Raw genomic sequence first — 19,456 nt, 5'->3', positions numbered from 1 at the left:
GACAGTTACGATATGAGAGAAGCTATAAGCACAGACTAACAGACATAACACTATGAGGGAATTCCCTCAAAAAACATCGATCCGACAATTTTCCCAGAACACTAGCTCCACCTTTTATTCACAGTCCCAATCACTCATTTACTGGTGGGTTGCGCCCCTCAGGTTTGGGAACAATTTTTCACTAGTGGTCTATCCCCCATATGCTTGTTCATATGTCAGTGGCGCCATAATTTCAAATGTGGCCACAGTCCCAACTACAAATATATTTAAAATGACCGTTAAAGCGGGCGAAGCTTTGTTTTTGAGTGTTATGTCTGTTAGTCTGTGCTATAAGGATCATGGTAATTTGTGTTCAACGTGTTGTATACGTAGATGAAATCCATTGTATCCAGAAGAACAAACCAGTAAAGGGTAAGCTGCGAAACCTTATTCCAATTCTCGATAAGAATGTTTTACGAGTTGGAGGCCGAATCCGGCACTCTGACCTTCCGAAGGACCAGAAGCAAACGACGATACTACCAGAAAAAACCGTTTTACGGAATTGTTAGTAGACGCTTTGCATCGTGAACACTTACATGTTGGATTGAATGGTTTACTAGCCATTATCCGCCATAAGTATTGGCCAGTTAATGCGAAAAGAACTATGCATTACTCGTCTAAAAAAATTCTACAAAGCGGCGTTTTCAGAATTTTGACATTCTGCTTGATTACTGAGATATAGCGAGAAATATGCTGAGAAATTTTCAATTTTTTGCTTCAGATAACAGTGTCTGGGGATTGGCTCAAAATATCGTGATGCATAAGATGTGTTTATGGGTAAAAACACAGAGAACAGACATCCATGATCGAACAAAAATATTTAAAAAACGTGCGTAAACATTTGAATTAATATACGATAAACACTAGCGCCGCCACACCAACCTATCCCAACTATCCGTCAAATCCATTCCGGAACCGGTTCGAAATCCTGAATGGATTCAGTAAGGAATCTTGCTCAAATAAAACAACCGATTCCGACTCTATCAGTTGATGCATTTGAGCTGGAGTTCATGCTGGAAGTCCGAACCGGTTCCGTACTAGTTTGACTGGGTAGAGGAATAACCGCTGTCAATTCTGTCGAACTCAGCTACAAAAAAACATGACGACAGTAGCGCACCTGGTTTGGATATCCCAACTACCTTCGAATCCGTTAGAGATTTTACACAAGTTGAATGCTAAAGATGGACCTCTGTTCTCTGTGGTAAAACTATCTGAGGAACACAATGGCATAACAATTTTCAAAACAAAAATACATGAATTGGAAGATAAATGAAGTTTTGGTTTTAAACTGGATAAATGGCATATTTGGCAACACTGTAGCCAAAAATAACTATTTTTTCTGGATTCCCTTTAAAATGCATCTCAGCGATTGTTTATAGGCCCAATAAAGCCAAAAATATGAATGAAAGTAAAAAATGATGCTTTTTTCTATGGAAAATTTTTCATGCACGATTATGACACGCCATACAAATTTTGTCATCAATACACACCTATGACACGTGTGAGTGCGACTTTTGTTTACATTTTTAGTTAATACTCGCAACATAGTCAACTAATCTTCGTAATATTTGAGAGATTAATACAGAATAGATAGAAGCATCAATTGTCTTCTTTGAATTGTTTGCATCATTTATAAGTGTCAACATATTCAATCTCAAACTTTAAAAATCGTTTTTCTCGAAATGTGCTGAATGGCGCTTGTCATAAGATAGCACAACAACGACGAAGTAGTGACTTCCCTTACAACTACAGACGGATTTCTGGCTGCGTTGCACAGATTCGTCGATCGTCGTGGCAACGTTTTAGAAATGTTTTCCTACAATGGAACAAATTTTACTGGTGCTTGTAAGGATTGGATTGAACTCTGACAACTGTTGAATTCACAAGCTTTGCAAGGACGAATCGACGAGTTTTGCAAACTACGAGGAATTTCATGGCGATTCAACCAAACCCACCCCCCTAGTCGCCGCATCAGGGTGGTATTTGGCGAAGGCCTTAGTATAAATGTACGCAAAGAGTGTGCAGAAAGTGAAGCCCAAAAATCTACCTATCGAGCAAAATTAGAATCCAACCTTGCAGCAGAAATATCAGAGATGGATTCCAATTGTGCTCGATAGGTAGGCTTTTTTGACTTCACTCTTTGCGCAACTGTTCTCTATAGACTGTGGTCTTTGGGAGTCTAATGTGAAGTCTATGAAGAATCATCTCTACATATCGCTTTCTGAAAGTTACATGACGTACGAAGAAATGAACACTCTCTTAATTCAGATTGAAGCAATTCGCAACCACTGAGGGATTCCACACGCAGAAAAATGTATTGTAGATATAACAATATTCCGGTTCAAGCTCAATAATAATTATTATTGTCTCAGGGCTAATAATATTCAATAATTGCTTCAATCCACAATATTGTTATTTCTACAATAAATTATGGTTTTGACGTTTCTAGATTTAAATCACATAATCGGTTGAATCAACAATGAAATTGTTGAAACGATTGACACTGTGTTATTGATCGAATGATGAGAACATGATTAGTTCAACAATATTCTGTTGTTGAAGTAACAGATTATATAGTTAACAGTAACTATTGAAATGTTTTGTTTCTTTTAAATAAAAACATCAGGACACATGATAGTGAACTCGGGTGATTTGTAGTTATTCCGCCTAAGCTCGACCCTCATTATCAGAAGGCAAAAATTAAGCCCGCATGATATTAAGCCTGTTCTAATGACCCTGCCACTTCTAGCTTTCCGATCTGTTTACTTCACATCCTTGCTCTCACTTGAGTACTATGGCTCTAGGTTTCATAACTTTCCCTACCCAGTAATCTCTAGCTAATTGAATGTCGTTAAAACGTAAAAAAGAAAATTTGACTAACATAGTCGAAATAAAAAAGGAAAAAATAAAAACATAAAAAGAATTAATGGTTTAATTTTTATTTATAATAACAAGCTCCAAAATCTTACAGGTTCCTTTGCCAGATAATTTTCGCCATATCAAGGTTGCTCTGGAAGTTAGAAAGATAATGTTACTTTCAATATATTTATTTTTTTAAATATTGGCACTTACTCAGAGTATAATTTGCGTCAGTACTTTACATTTGGTAGGAATACACACAAAAAACACACAGTACACGTTGATTTGCTACTATGCAAGACCAACATAAAATAAACTTGGGTTGAAGTAAAAATAATATTGTTAGTTTAACAATAAAGCAATGTATACTTAACAATTAATGAGTTCTGAATCAATAATAGAGTGACGATTTAAATCAAAAGTGTATTTTGTTAGTTTGAGCGTTTGAAATTTCGCTGCGTGCATGACAAACCGGCCGACCACAAAATATGACCATCGTCGATTCGAACGAAACTTTGAAGTTGTGTTCGGTTTAGGAATCTCCATTATTTTCTCTGACAATTGCAATATTTTGAGCAATTTTTCAAAAGGGCGTAAACATTTCTACGTGCCATAATTTCATTTTTTTTTTGTTCGATTACTGTATTTTATACAGCAAAACTTTCTGAGAACGACCCACTGAGACGTCCAAAAATTTGTTTCAAAATCGTTCAACATGGGTCCAACGATGGACGTTCGTTGAACGGTTATTTGGACGTTGTCCAAATTGGTCCAACGAACGTCCGTCATTGGCCGATTTTGAAACCAACCGTTCTTAGAGGGGAGTTTCAGATATATACTGAAAAAAATGTTTTTCACAAAAACAAAAATTTGTGTTAAAATTTAAATTGCAAAAAACCATTTTTTCTAATTTTTTATATTTTAGAAACAAAAACTTAAAGAGAAAAGAAATAGTTTGAATGTAATTGTATGATGGAGAGTTTATCGGTAAAAAAGTTTTTCTAACAATAACTTTATACATGTTTTTAAATTCCATGCTAATTGACATATAAAGCTGTAATTTTATTACAGAATATAATTCTCTTATCTTAAATCAAAATGAGTTTAACAAAAATCTTCCAAAATGCGATAGTTTTCGAGATGTTTGGAATTTTGTTCCACCAAAAACAGTTAATTCGTGTGATTGTTCTTTTTAAAAGTTATTCGCGTTACCCAATTATAAAATGTTAAAAATCTAATGTTTATCGTTTAAAAGACGTAAAAGAACCCTTTTCAGTGTATTTGGAACATGGAAAAGCTTTCAATAAAAAAATCCTAGCAACAACTTTTGACATATTTTTAAAATTATTACTATTTGCAGTCAAAAATACAATTTTCTCTTTGAATATGATTCTAAACGCTATTTTAAATCAAAATGCTCATAATCAAAATTTTCTGAAAAGTAGTAGTACTCGAGATATTTCAAATTTTGTTTTAAAAACATAATTCTTTTGATTTATTACGACTTTTTCAGAAGTTCAGAAGAAGTCGCGTTTCTCCAACAACAATAATAACTTTTTCAAAAGGCCCATAACATTTCCTGTAACTTTCTCCTTGACATCAAGGTGATATTGTAAACCATTTGAAAGCTATACGAAAACAACCAAAACATTATCGACTATTTAGTATAATCATAAGACCCTATGGTTGAATAGTATTTTGATTGTTTAATGATCGGAATGGTTTGAGGTATGGTATGTTTATTTTGGGTTATGATTTGTCAAATTGCTAAAAAACTTCAACTTTCCGTAGTAAAATGGTTCGCTGAAATTGAAAATGTAGTTAAAAATTTGTATGGAACAGATTCTGCGATATTGCGAAAAACCCATTTTTCGCAATTTAAAAACATGTATCTTCACTTCATCTCAAATATCTACTGTTGTATTGTGCTGATTTTGATGACTTTTATGTCGGTAACTGCTCATATATCAAGACATTTTTAGTGGTGTCCAACGGGGAAAACGGATCGAAATGGTGAGTTAAACGAAAGCAATTGTGAAAAAACATTCCCCCAGAGGTAGGTTTCGAACCTGCAACTCTTGGGATTCCATCCACTGCATAAGCCCTATGATGACGTCCCAGAAAGTTATAGCGGCTGTTGTTTGTGATCTCTCTTTCTCACTTCCTCTCTCTCCCTCTCTCTCTCTCTCTCTCTCTCTCTCTCTCTCTCTCTCTCTCTCTCTCTCTCTCTCTCTCAATATACCATTCCATCAATTCACATCAGTGTAGCTAACATGGATCCTCAATGCAGCCTAGCATAAGCTAGACTGACCCACTAAAATCGAAGCATGAAAATGATGAAAAGTAACCGCCAATTCCAATCCATCAACCTTATTCTGCATAACGACGGATCGTTTTTTCGGACGAATATGATTTGCATTCTCAATAACGACAGTAAAACCAAAAGGGAGCCTGCTTCGATCGAACCACATTCGTTCGAAAATATGATGCGTCGTAATGCAGAATAAAGGACGACGTCAACGGAACATCACCGTTCCGTCAGGATAAGTTTAAAGGACGACTCAGACGATACATCAGCTTCCGTCAACGTCAACGGAACGTCACCGTTCCGTCAGGATAAGTTACATGCAGTTAAATTGAGGCATTCACACACAACATCAACGGCACGGAACGTTTTGACGTACGGCACGTGTGAACGGGCGCAAGAGAAAAGTATTTAACTTATCCTGACGGAGCGGTGACGTTCCGTTGACGTTGACGGAAGCTGATGTATCGTCTGAGTCGCGCTTAATACTTTTCTCTTGTGCCCGTTCACATTCCACGCCGTTGATGCTGTGTGTGAATGCTTCCATTTGACTGCATGTAACTAATCTTGACGTACCGGTGACGGAAGCCTGGTGTATCGTGTGAATCGTACTTAAGGCTGCATAAAGCCAACAGTTGTTGAGTTTTGGATTTGGTATCAGGCGGGGACCAGCGTCAAGAAGTTCCCTCTTCGAGAGCTGTTAATTAGTTATTGAAAACTAATAGCGAAAACACATGGACGGCATTTGAAAGCGTAAACGGGTAGGATATTTTTTATTCTTTTTTTTTTTGAGGTCGCTAGCCGTGCATTGAAGAATGCCTAAAACTCTGAACTAGGCCCCGTCGAGTCCAGTCCGTCATCTGTCCGTCTCGTCCTGTCGTGTCTGGGGCTTCCAGGTTACACGCATTCACCAGACGAGACTAGCTTATGTCAGCTTAATTGTGTACTGGTTTCGTAGAATCGAGGCGATCATCGAAATGATAGATCCTACGAGTGAATGCACTTGGCCCAGTCACCTGTCGAGCATTTGTATATTTGCGTGTGTGAATGTTTACGTGTGTATGGGAAGTGTTGCATGTTGAGATATGTGTGTTACCTGTAAATAATATGTTAATACAAATATGCATGATTTTAAAATAAGACATGTGTAATATGCTACTTACAGTTTGTTGTTCGTTCCTACTTATCTGATTCAATTGAGTATGAAAGTACATCTCAATTTTTCTAAAACCTGGCGACGTCTGATGGCAGCGAATAGTCATTGTTGACAGCAATGTTACCCTTTTATGTTAAATTATCTCGGAGAAGTCATCAGAGGAATATGACGCATGAGATCGAAAATAAATAAAATAAAATAAAGAGTAGAGTTAGTACTGTTATTGAATATTAATTGAACAACACATGCACCATGCAATAAAACTACTTGGAATCGTCTAAATGCCAGAAAATGATATATATTTACCATTAACGACAATTAACATCGTTTGAAGTTTCTCATGCTATGCTATACGGGAATGGATGATTGACGTGCATCGGTAAATCAATCGTACCTTCATTTATCCAATCCGAATGAATCGAATCGAATGCACGAATTGAACACCAGTAAAAAGTGACCAACGAATCCCAAGAAGGATCACCCACTATTCCATCATATAAGCCAGTTCTGCATCCATTCCCTGGTCCACATGTCACAAATACTCAGACGCCCACATACACAGTTAGACACACGGCTAGCACACAATTGTACACTAGTACCAAAAACTACAATTATTACAACACAACACAACTAATAGGGTTCTACTGTTATCTTTTTAAATGCGCCTGTGCACGTTGCCGAGGTCGACCGATAAATCGACACACAATGACTTCCACTGCGAGCCGTGCTCACAAAGTCTGCCGTTAAGCTGTTGAACAATGTCTGCAAACACAGCCCACAGAAAAAGTCAATCACGGCGACCCACCAATCGGCCACGCCAGTGTGCACAGGCTCTTAGTTGACTGTTAGTTTGGGCTGGTGCAGAGTATGAAAAAACACAAAACATAAAAAAGCCCCATAAGCCCTCTCGGTCTCCTCGATGCACCACTATCGAGGCGCAATGCAATAACCATCCTAAAGCAGGTGTCTGCTCAAATATGCTTGAAGATGTTTGCAATACCGTCAAACCCGTCAACCTAGGAGAGGGAAAGCGTAAACGGGTAGGATATGGTACGAAAATAGAAACCAAGCCATTACAGTTCACAGAATAACCTTACTTTATTGCAATATGGTGATCTACACAAAGGTCCATGCCAGTCACCTTTCAAACGAGTAAATTCGTTCAACTACATAATCATTGGTTTTTCAGAGGCGAAACGTAATAGCAGCATTATTCGATAATGTCTCTTACCTACCAGACCGTCATTTTCTATTGCAAAATGTCTTTTCCTTCTAACCACTTTAAGCAAAGGCTGGGAAATAGGACCAAAACGATACATAACTGTGATTTGCGAATGTTTTAGTTTCGTTAAATAGATAGTACATTTTTTAAAGATTCTCTCAAGTAGTGAAATTCATTCATTCCCAAATCTGGACATTCGCACATTGTAAAAAAATGTCCGAAGAATTAGATTCCAGAGAAAAACATTCTTGATAGTGAATATGATCCAAAATCCCCGTGATCCTGCAGGAATGAAATTGACATTTGCAAAATTCTTACACGCAATTTCCAAACTCTTAACTGCAGTAGCTACACGATAGTATTGATGTTTCATACTTAACAAAATCCTTCAGAAATGAGCAAGATACTTGCGATCAACTGGTAAAACTAGGATACTAAATAAATTGTGTGTTCGTGCTGTTCCGCAGTAATGTTCGATCAATTTTAGCTAATTCTATTATAGTAGCTACAACTATTTTTACAGGATGTTTTGTTTTGTGTTGTTTGCTCGAGTTTAGTTTTTGTTCTCCTTCTTCTCTGCTTCTTCGCTACTGCTGCTGCTGGTGCTAGAGCTGTCGGAACTGCTACCACTGCTACCGCTGCTTTCGCGCTCGGAAGCCATCTGCGAACAAAAGAGTGTTAATCAATGTTTTTTTTCGATGGTTTCTGACTCAGTTCAAACCTTTTTGTAAGCCATTTCGAATAGTTTCAGCGAGGACTGCTGAAGAGCACTGACAGTTTTTCGGATTTCCTCTGGATCTGCCTCGTCCTTGTTGGCCAAGATTTCCCGCACCTTGGTGATTTCTTCACGTAATTTGTCGCACTATAGAAAACAGACCATTAAAACACACCGCAAATGTTTCAAGCGAATAAATTAAACTAACCTCTTCTTTTGGTAGTTGATCTTTGAATTCTTCCATTTTCGATTCGGTGTCGTGCACTATGCCTTCGGCCTGATTGACCGCTTCGATACGCTCTTTCTTCTGCTTGTCGGTGGCGGCATACTGTTCGGCGTTCTTAATCATGTTTTCAATTTCGTCTTTGCTCAGGCCACCGGAAGATTGGATCACAACTAGAAATGGGTAGAAACAGGTGCGATCAGTTTACAGTAAATAGCTATCTAACAAAATTGTTGCTTTTGCCAGTAGTTTACCAAAATGAATTAAGTATATTCTCAAAATTCGTTTAAATAATATACTGTTAACTTTGGATTGTAACAACAACGGATTGTTGAGTTGTTCATTAATTGTAAGTGATCAAATTAAACCACATTTGGCAAAAGAAATCCTTCCTTTGCGCAAATGGCAAATTGAGTGTTTTTATGAAGCAGAATCTAATCATATAACATTTACTCTCAACCGCCTATAGTATGAAGTTACGGGGTATTCAAAATTTACCCAAGAATTATACTTACTTTGCTGTTCCTTTCCGGTTCCCTTGTCCCTGGCTGAAACATGCACAATACCGTTGGCATCGATGTCAAACACTACCTCAATCTGTGGTACTCCACGGGGCGCCGGTGGAATTCCGACCAATGTGAACGAGCCAAGCATTTTATTGTCCGAGGCCATTTCACGTTCACCCTGATGGACTTTAATTTCGACCTGAGTTTGACCATCGGCGGCTGAAAATTGAAAATGAATAAACTTTAAGTGCATTTGTTCGAAAATTCCTCCCTCAATATCCTTACCGGTGGAAAAGACCTGTGACTTCTTGGTCGGAATTGTGGTGTTACGAGTAATCAAGCGGGTAAACACACCGCCCAACGTTTCGATACCAAGCGACAGGGGAGTGACGTCAAGTAGCAGCACATCGGTGACATCGCCTGCGAGAACACCACCTTGAACAGCTGCACCAACAGCGACAGCCTCATCAGGGTTCACAGCTCGGGATGGTGTGCGACCAAAGATTTCCTGCACAGTCTGTTGAACTTTCGGCATACGGGTCATACCTCCGACCAGCAACACTTCTCCAATGTCCGATTTGGAAACTTCTGCATCAGACAAAGCTTTTTGACACGGGGCAATCGTACGCTTGATCAGTTCGCCGACCAACTGTTCCAACTTAGCACGAGTAAACTTCAGATTCAAATGTTTCGGTCCTGAAGCATCCATTGTGATGTACGGTAGATTGATATCGGTTTGGACAGATGACGAAAGCTCGCATTTCGCCTTTTCGGCGGCTTCCTTCAACCGTTGCATAGCCATTGGATCCTTGGTGATGTCAATTCCTTGATCCTTTTTGAATTCTCCCACCAGATAATTGACAATGTAGTTATCAAAATCCTCACCGCCTAGCAGAGTATCACCATTGGTAGACTTCACCTCGAATACACCCTTTTGAATTTCCAGGATCGAAATATCAAAAGTACCACCGCCAAGATCATACACGGCAATGATTTTGTCTTCACTTTTATCCATACCATACGCTAGAGCAGCAGCAGTCGGTTCGTTGATGACGCGAAGCACATTCAAACCAGCTATTTGTCCAGCATCCTTAGTTGCCTGTCGCTGGGAGTCGTTGAAGTACGCTGGGACCGTAACAACGGCATTTTTAACGTTTGTATTCAAATAAGCTTCAGCCGTTTCCTTCATTTTTACCAGTACGAACGCTCCGATCTGGCTGGGTGAATAGACCTTACCGTCGGTTGCCTGAACCCAGGCATCTCCGTTGGAAGCCTTCACTACCTTGTACGACAGATTTTTCATGTCCTTCTTGATCTCCGGATCGTCGAAACGTCTACCGATCAAACGCTTGGTTGCGTAAAATGTGTTGGCCGAATTTGTGACAGCTTGCCGTTTAGCTGGCATACCAACCAACCGTTCACCGTCCTTGGTGAAGGCCACATGCGAAGGGGTGGTGCGGGAACCTTCGGCATTCTCGATAACTTTGGCCTGTTTGCCTTCCATCACGGCGACGCAGGAGTTTGTCGTACCCAGATCGATTCCGATAACGGCACCCTTGACGGTGTCGGATCTGAAAGGAGCGGTATTATGTTATTAGTCATGATGTGTCTGCTACAAACTAAAAAAAATAGGGCTAAAGTTAGTTTCGGTAAGTTTAAATGTATCTTAATGTTCTGCGCTCTGAACATCGGTAGTAAAATCTGTGCATATGTGTGTTTTAACCTTTGGGTCATTTTTTCGGATTAGAAAAACTTATAACTCTAAGTGCCAGTTGAGCTGCGTCTACTCTCAACTACGCTATGCTCGCCCCCAATTATTTTTTTTTTTGAGAGTTGCCCCACTGGAGCTGTAGACCCAAGTAACCACGAAGCATCATTTGTTGTCTTTAGATATGTTATATATTCGCATACAAAACATATTCCTTACGGCTTCATAGTTTCATAGAGATCATTAAAACTCACTTAGTGCTGGGAAAGGCGAAATAGTGTGCCAGAATAGAGCTAGTTTAGAAGCACCTCAATGGCTGTCAGCAATGTTAATATAGAACTGTGTGTTTAAAAATAACTTTTCTCTTCTTTATCGATACAGCAAAAGAGAAAATAAACTTTCGGTAACGTACACCCCCCACCCTTCCTCTCTTCTTTCGTTTGATGTGCCGACTGCTTCAATTGATGATTGGGTTCGATCCGCTGCCGATGCCCTTTGCCTCAATTTGGTATACGCGTTTGCTCACTGATCTGTGAGAAGATTTGCATGTATAGTTGGTTTAATCCATAACCTACCATGATGTTTGGTTAAAATTATGCAAACGTCTGTTGTATATTTGCAATTGCATTTTTTTTAAGAATCGTTTAGTTTTGATTTTGAGTTTCCGTTTATTACATGAAGGCATACGAGTTTAGGTGACTGTTGGAACGCAGACGTATATTTGTTATTGTTCGGTGTCTCAAAGCACTATAAGAAGATTCTATATTAGCACTTAGAATTTTCTATAAAAGCTTCATAGCATTTATCTTCAAAAGCTTTTCAGCACAATGTCTATGTTCTGTATGTCGATATAGAGCTAGACTTACCGCCTCACATTTTAGGTGCATTGAAGCATTTTAGATACTTATATAGGTTTAGTTAGCTATAGAAATGCCAACTTATAGTCAATTTAGAGTTTGAAATTAGTGCTTATGGTTACTCGGGAAGGTAAGTTCTCAGAACTTCCCGTCAGAATCACTCACTAAATTTGCAGTCGAGACGATAATTTTCATCCACTGAAACACTGCTTGAGGCCAATTGCAGCGGACCGTGATTCTGAATGTGATATTCTTTGTACGGTTCAGATATGTGGGGACGTAGGGACTTCGGGCGATCGCATGTATCAACGCAAATGGCTAGAGCGTTGGTACGCTAACGTGTTCGATCACGTGTGCGTTGGTATGTCGGGTGTGCTAACGTGCATGTAACTTCGAGTTTATAAATTCTTTAACCGTGTGCCTTTCGCACATTCGCGTGTTCTAGAATGACCACGCGCGGGCCGTGAATTTGATACATAGTTCGGTTCAGATTCTAGAAGAAAGTGGGTTCTTCCATATCACTCGGGTCCCTAGTCTTGTCACCATGGAAGGTACTATCTAGTGGAAATGAGCGTTAATTTTTGATTTATCCAACTGAATATATGGACCTAAGCTGCTAGGACGGAGGGTAAAGATTTCCGGACGTGACCGATACATGACCGCGCTAACACAGGCGTTTGTTGGTTCGCGTTTGTAACTTTGTAAGTACTAAAACGTTCACCTTATTACCGGGGTTTAACAAGTTTGCGCGATTGCAGGCGAAGGTGTACGTGGATGATCGCGATAGGCTTATGCGTTTGTATGTCGCATGTGCTCGCGTGGATGTAACTTCGCGTGTACAATTTCGATTTTGTAACCGCGTGACTATTCACATATTCGCGTCTTTGGATGGTCACGCCGACCGCCATTTGATACTTAGTTTTCGATGTACGGTTCAGATTATGATAACATTATCCATGCATACTAAAAATAATCTATATTTGTGTTCCAACTCCATCTAACATTACTTGTTTATACTACTCTGCCTTACTATAAATGAAAATCAAATTAACACTCAATAACTAAATAAACTCTCAATAATTTTCTAATTTTAATTTTAATTCTCTTTTTTATCGGTCTTATGCACCACCACGTCAACGGATGACAATACCGACCCATTTCGCTGTACACGGAAAGGGTAATCGGAAAGTAAATTGAGCTAACACCTACCTAAATCCATGAACCAAGTTATTTGCATGAATATAGTTAAATGCAAACATCTTTTTTCTGTAAATCACTACCAGCTAGTGGGACATAGGATGGTTAACACACACACGGTTCAGATTATTATAGGGAGTGAGTTACCCCATATTACTTGAGTTCCCGCTCATGTCGCCATGGAACGTGTTGTCCAATGGATATGAGAGCTTTCTTTTTTAACCCATTATATCCTAGCGTATGAAATTTCATACGCAGAACTATCCATCGTTTAACGCGTATTTACTGCAGAATTTTGGCATCTAACTGCTTTATTATTGCACTAATGGGATCATTACACCTCATATTTCATTGTGAAACAAGACAACTGCCATTTTTTATAATTTTGTTTACATTTTCGAACCGTGTATAGTTGGAGCAAAGGGCGGCTGAAAAGTAACCAATACATTTAATTGAATTTTATTGTTGGAATTCGTGCTAATAATTCCATTATGCGACAAAACGTTCCTACAGGTGTAAAAGAAGTGTTGTTTATCAGAAAATCCGAAGAAATATGTCAAACAACTTAAGATTTGTTGTTTTTATTTAAGCGTACGAAATTTTTTGCACGAGATATTTTCATTCAAAAAACCATTTTAAGCGGTGATTTTATTTTTCCCATAATCTTTAATACATTTTTGGTGGAATTGAAGATATCACAGCATTTGGCTCACTTTTTGAAACCCCTGGGTTATAATGGGTTAAATAGGTATAATTGAAGGTATGGACCTAGACTGCTAGTACCGAGAATGTGACCTATTCATGATTGCACGAGCGGGGGATTTTGTAGGTACACGCTTGAGACCGCGTTTGAGACTTTTATGTGCTGAGACGTTCACCTTATCACCGGGATGTTATCATGATATTTGCGAGATCGCGAGTGTATGTTGCGTGGCTGATCGCGAAGGGCTCAAGCTTTTGTATGTCAACGTGTTTGTAGCGTCTATATGACTTCGCGTGTATAAATTCTATCTTTTGGGGGCCACGGGCATTTGTAATTTTGCTACTAGGGGCGAGGATAGGGATTTTCGGACGTAACCGATTCATAATCGCGCGAACACGGGCGTTACTAAGTTCACTCCTAAGACCGCGTTTGTGAATTTATAAGGTTTGAACGTTTGTATGTTAACGTGTTTGTCGCGTGTGCTAGCGTATGTAACTTCGCGGGTATAAATTATTTTTTCATAACCGGGTGACCATTCGCATATTCACGTGTTTTTAATGACCGCTAACGGACCGTGAATCTGACACTTAATTTTTAGTGTATAGTTCAGATGTTAGAAGAGATTGAGTTCTCCCATTTCACTAGAGTTCCCGGTCATGTCGTCATGAAACGTGTTGTCTAGTGTATATGAGCATAATTTTTTGATTGGTCCAGCTGACGGCATGAGTCTATGCTGCTATAAGAGAGTGTAGAGCTTCCGGACGTGACCGATTCATGATCGTGCGAGCGGTGGGTAAATGATGATTGCCATTGCATGTTCGCATTTGTGACCAGGTTTGAGTTATCGCGAAGGCCCCGAGCGTTTGTCCCTTTGTACGTATATGAGCAAATATTCAATTGATTGTGTTAGTGAGTGTTCGCATTAATCTAATTTAGGATATAGTAATAAAAGGAATCATGACATACCAAGTAAAGAAAGAAGCTGCAAAGAGATTGATTAGAAGTGTATAAATTGACCGAAACTATTTTGGTATACAAGAGTAAAGCAAACCAATAGAAGTACAGCAAAAATAGACATAATGTAGAAAAAAAGAACACATGTAACATGCAATCAAACTACTTTAACTCGCCCAAATGCATTAAATAATTTACCATTAACGACAATTGCATTCTGTTAGAAATTCATCATGCTATGCTGACTGGGAATGGATGATTCACGTGCGTCGGTAAATTAATTGTACCTTAATTTATCCAATCCGACCGTTCCGAATGAATAGAATCGAATGCACAAATTGAACACCGAAAGTATTAACCACTATTCTACCATATACTCCAATTCTGCATCCATTCCCTGACCCAGCTATCACAAATACAGGGTGCGCCATCTGGATGTATCATATTTCAACATTCAAAAACTCCGCCATTTTTAAAGATAAACACAATTCTGAAACGTCATTTGGTGCCATTTTAGCTATTAAACGTTTTACACCAAAAGAATGCGCTGAAATCGTATATCGGCTGTACATTAAAAACGATCGTTCAATTGTGAAAACCGTGCGCGTTTATCGTAAAAAATATGGCACACACAGAAAAAAAATGTTGGTAAAAATAAGTTTTTCACTCTTAGTAAAAAACAACCAACGCATACTCTTTGTTTAAAAATAAAACTTTTGTTTTGAGTACTATTCTTCATTTGCTTAAAAGGAAAACTTTTACTTTGATTATTATTCTTGATTAATTTAAAAGTTTTACTTTCAACCTAATAGTTGGCGTTAGTTGTTTTTTGCTAAAAGCGGAACACTCTTACTTTTACCAATATTTTTTTTTCTGTGTGCAGGCATTCGGCGCCTACAAACAAGACAATTTGTAATTTGATGAAGAATTTCTTTGAGTAGCAATTTCAACAACCTTGCCACACTGCAGCAGCTACAACTAAGTTCTTGCAGAGGAAATTCTCAGGACGCGTTGTCTCAAAAAATGGTGGTTTGGAATGGCCTCCTCGTTCTGCGCATTTAACGGTACCAGACTTTTTCTGAGGGGTTACTTGAAAAGTAAAGTTTATTCTCGCAAATTTAAGAACCTTGACGAACTCAAAGCTAATATACGAGCTGAAATTGCTGCGATTAAGCCCAAAATGCTGACCAATGTCATGCAAAATGCCCGCAAAAGAGCTGCTTTTTGTGTATCAAATGTGGGTGATCATTTAATCGGCGTTGTAAATAACGAACACATTTTTACGAACCAATTCAACTTACGATCCCCCGGTTTGGTTCGTAAATGGAGAACCAACACCCAAAAAATAATTTCCCAGATATAATTATTAGAGTGGGACACGGTTGTATGAAATTTTGCTCTGAGAAACGTTTTGGGTCTCATTTGGGTCTTAGAACAACTGTGCAAAATATAAGCTCGATCGGCGAAATTATGCAAATCACCGAAGCATGGCGTAACGTGTAAGCAAACAACGCTGATCCCATATCCCGGACAGACCTCAAGATGTCAATTCACGCACCGAAGCAACTAGTTAAAACTCACCTACTACAGCCAATTTTAACAAGCAGCCACCGACACTTATACTACGTTCACACTACGAGTTAAAACGTGTTTTAACGCTATCTTGATGACATTTTTCTTGTTGCTAATTATTATAACGTGTTTTAACTCTGTAGTGTGAACATAGTATTACAGATAAACCAAAAACAACCGCTCTAAAACTAAGAACTGGTTTCACCAATAAAGAAGCAAATTTATGACAGCGTACCGCAAGAACAAGAAACAAATAAGAACCTCTGGTCGTAAACAGAAAGAAAGCAGTACCGATGATGACACAGACGTGAACGATAACGCGAGAGAAGGCAGACTGAATGACCCCCACGCTGCTTCACCGCCAAGGAAAAGGATCTCAGCACGCAGCAGCAAACTGCGCCAACAAGATCTGCCAGACAGACATTCTTAGTATATTTTTCATTTTTACTTATTGTAAAAACATGATCCACGGCTCAGTTGTGCTAATGAATTGAGCCGTGTCAAAAAAGCCTTTAGAAAAAATCATCATTTAAAAAAAACTTGGCGACAGCCTGAAATGAGAAAGTTAACTATCGTCTGGATTAAACGGTACATAATTCGAAAGAACAGCTCATGATATAAATAAGGATAAGGATAATTTTAATTATGGAAACGCTACATGAAAAGTTAAAAATCACTGGCGATCATAATAATGATAACAAAAACAAAACATACGTCTGGTGGATCACAGTTCTAGTGCGCTACATCAGTAAAAACCTGTAAAATCTACACTATACTACAACGTATGTCATAGACCAACAATCCTTGATTGCAAAAATGAACAAACACAAGAATGTTCAAAATGAAACTCAAAAGAACTGCTCATATTTGAAAAGCAAAATCAGTTATAAAATGTATTCACTCGAAATATAATTAATAGCAGATAATGAAAAATAACACATTATGATTATTGCTTATTGCAGCTCTAATCTTATGGGTTATTCGTTGATAAACTACAAATTTGTCTGTTATGTCAATTGATCTTCAGTGAGATCATTAAGCAAAAATATGCCAAATGTCCCTCACTTTATGCAAAATTAGAAATTATGCCAATTTATACTGTTGATAAAATAAATTATGCCAAATATCCGTTATACCAAATGACCTTCAGCGTGATCAATTCTTAAAATTATGCCGAAAGACCATTGTGCCAAATAACCGTTATGCTAAATGATTTTATGCCACATGACTTTATGCCAAATGGCCCGCTCCCATTTTCGAGTGGTTGTTCATTCGAGTTATCAGTCACAGCGAGAGTGGCTGTTGCCTTTAGTTTCATTACGATTCGCAGGGGTTAACAAACGTGACAGCCCTTAAAATTTAAAGCTATATATGATCAGCACAGATGAGCGATGAGCATTATACTTTGCCAATATATTACACACTATGGTGATTGTGAGTAAAATTATTAATTTTCCAGTGCTGATTTGTTACTCTGGCGGGTTACTGACGGACGATAGAAGTATACATTTTCTGCTTCTTTTTAACTCACTAGGTAATGAAAAATGATGAAAGAAATTGCTTTGATAAAAAGTTCACTCTGAAATCATACTCATGTTGCACTTGAAGTCTACCCTAGATTAGGAAAGATCTCCGGGTTAAAGTCTTTAAAGTAGTTTTAGCTAAAAAAAAATAAGTGGTCCTTACTAAGAGTGGCATTGCGCACGAGAAAGTAATGTTTAGGTTGAATGTAGTGTGATGCGGATTAACCACAAAGTCGAGTCCACGGATTCATAGCGTCACAAAGCCGCTAAGGATCCACTAGACAGGTTGTCCGCAAATACGTCGTCGGAAGCGCAAGCATTAGTATAAACAGCTTTAGTGTAAAAAATTACGATTTAATCTTTTTTTCTTTAATTTCTCTTTAATCTAGAAAATCTTTTATTTAGGCCAAAATACATCGTTTTAGGAAAAAAAATTATCTCATTGAAAAAGGCCCTCACTGGTAAAGGAGCTAAAGTTAACAATATTTATTCCAAAGTTCGAAATAGTTTAGTCAATATTACACCGGTAATAGTGCAATGTCAAAAACGAAAACATCAATAATCAAAGATCGGCATACATGCTCATTTTGTAAAGGTATACAGAAACACTAATTATCACGCTTTGACTTTCTATGTTCATTTAGATCGAATTAATCTCAATCAATATTTTTAGCTACTGCCTGATGCAATATCTCTAGACGAGAAGAAAATCTCAGGTCTTCATTCAAGCTCATTCAGGTTCTTGATCAATGAATCTTCTAACATAACTTTTCAGCTACCTAAGTAGTTTATTCGTACAATTCTACCAGATTTTGATATTCGACTTTTCATATATGAAAAGTCGAATATCAAAATCTGGTAGAATTGTACGAATAAACTACTATTAGGTATATTATATCAAAAAAGCGTTTCACGAATGCATTACGTGTACCGGCTCTTCGGATGCAAGGCATTGGAAGTTTCGTCACCAATTGAATCTGGCGATATTACCCTATCTCTGACCAACACACGCAGATAGCAAAGTAATATACTCACTTGAATCGAGCCTGCAAGCTGTTACCGAGGATTCCGCCCTGTGTAATAGAAAAACAGAAAGATAAGCTAGTCATTTTCCGGCTAGAGTCAAAGGTCATGGGCCGCCTGCAGTGGCATGGAAGAATCCTTTTTTTCCTCTTCCATCAGACCTTTCGGTGATGGTCGAAGTAATTACACAAGAGGTTTTCTAACCTCACTTAACGCACTTCTTCCATGTTCCTGCGGCCTGTTTTGCACCATCCTGACAGTGGCTTATGACAGAGAAAGAACTAGAAAGTCCAACCCAACTTACATTTTGCAACAATCCACGGTTCTCCGTTAGGGTGCGGGATAAAAATTTAGCTGCTTTCAACATATTCTCAGCACTATAAGATATTCCGTGGAGTTAAAACTCACGAATTAGGAAGATCACGTTTTTGGACTTATGATGCAATATTTTTGGAGAATCCACTAGTTTCTTGCTTGACAGATCTGAATTCACACATACACTTTCGGTACACGAGACACGATGAGAACACACGTCCAACTGAGTACTCGGTTCGACTTCAAATGAACGATCTATTCGGTTTCTTTCGCTTCCTCGTGTGACATTTCTAGAATGTTTTATGAATGGGAAATGAACACCGGCGTAGCTCTGCTGGGTAGGTTACGTTACGTCACAAAACAAACTACTCAAGGGGTGCGTCAATGAAATATGGGTAACAGGTTTGTTTCAGTACCATTAAAATTAGTAGTATTAAAATAATTTTTCAAGAGGTTCAATATATGGATCAAAAGAGAACTTATGCATTTGATACTGAGCAACAAGAAATAAAGAAAAGCAAAAAAAAACAATTTCTTTGAAAACACAAAGTTGATGAAAAAGAGCGTAAGTAAAATTCT

At 38.3% G+C, this 19,456-nt stretch overlaps 1 protein-coding gene across 1 annotated transcript; it reads right to left on the bottom strand.

Annotated features, from left to right (window-relative positions):
• Positions 1 to 7,432: 7,432 nt before the first annotated feature.
• On the bottom strand, positions 7,433 to 19,140 carry LOC131688504 (heat shock 70 kDa protein cognate 5). The gene is made up of 7 exons (XM_058972797.1): positions 18,867 to 19,140; positions 18,575 to 18,612; positions 9,311 to 10,596; positions 9,035 to 9,244; positions 8,505 to 8,692; positions 8,303 to 8,443; positions 7,433 to 8,242 (listed from the first exon to the last, which is right to left on the bottom strand). The coding sequence occupies exons 1-7, from the start codon at positions 18,927 to 18,929 to the stop codon at positions 8,135 to 8,137; spliced, it is 2,034 nt and encodes a 677-aa protein (XP_058828780.1). The 5' UTR covers positions 18,930 to 19,140; the 3' UTR covers positions 7,433 to 8,134.
• Between the last annotated feature and the right edge of the window lie 316 nt (positions 19,141 to 19,456).

The sequence above is a fragment of the Topomyia yanbarensis genome, chromosome 3 (genome assembly GCF_030247195.1).
Source record: "Topomyia yanbarensis strain Yona2022 chromosome 3, ASM3024719v1, whole genome shotgun sequence".
Classification (NCBI taxonomy): domain Eukaryota; kingdom Metazoa; phylum Arthropoda; class Insecta; order Diptera; family Culicidae; genus Topomyia; species Topomyia yanbarensis.
The sequence above is the reverse complement of the archived record's forward strand: the minus strand, read 5'-3'. Positions and strand labels throughout refer to the sequence as shown.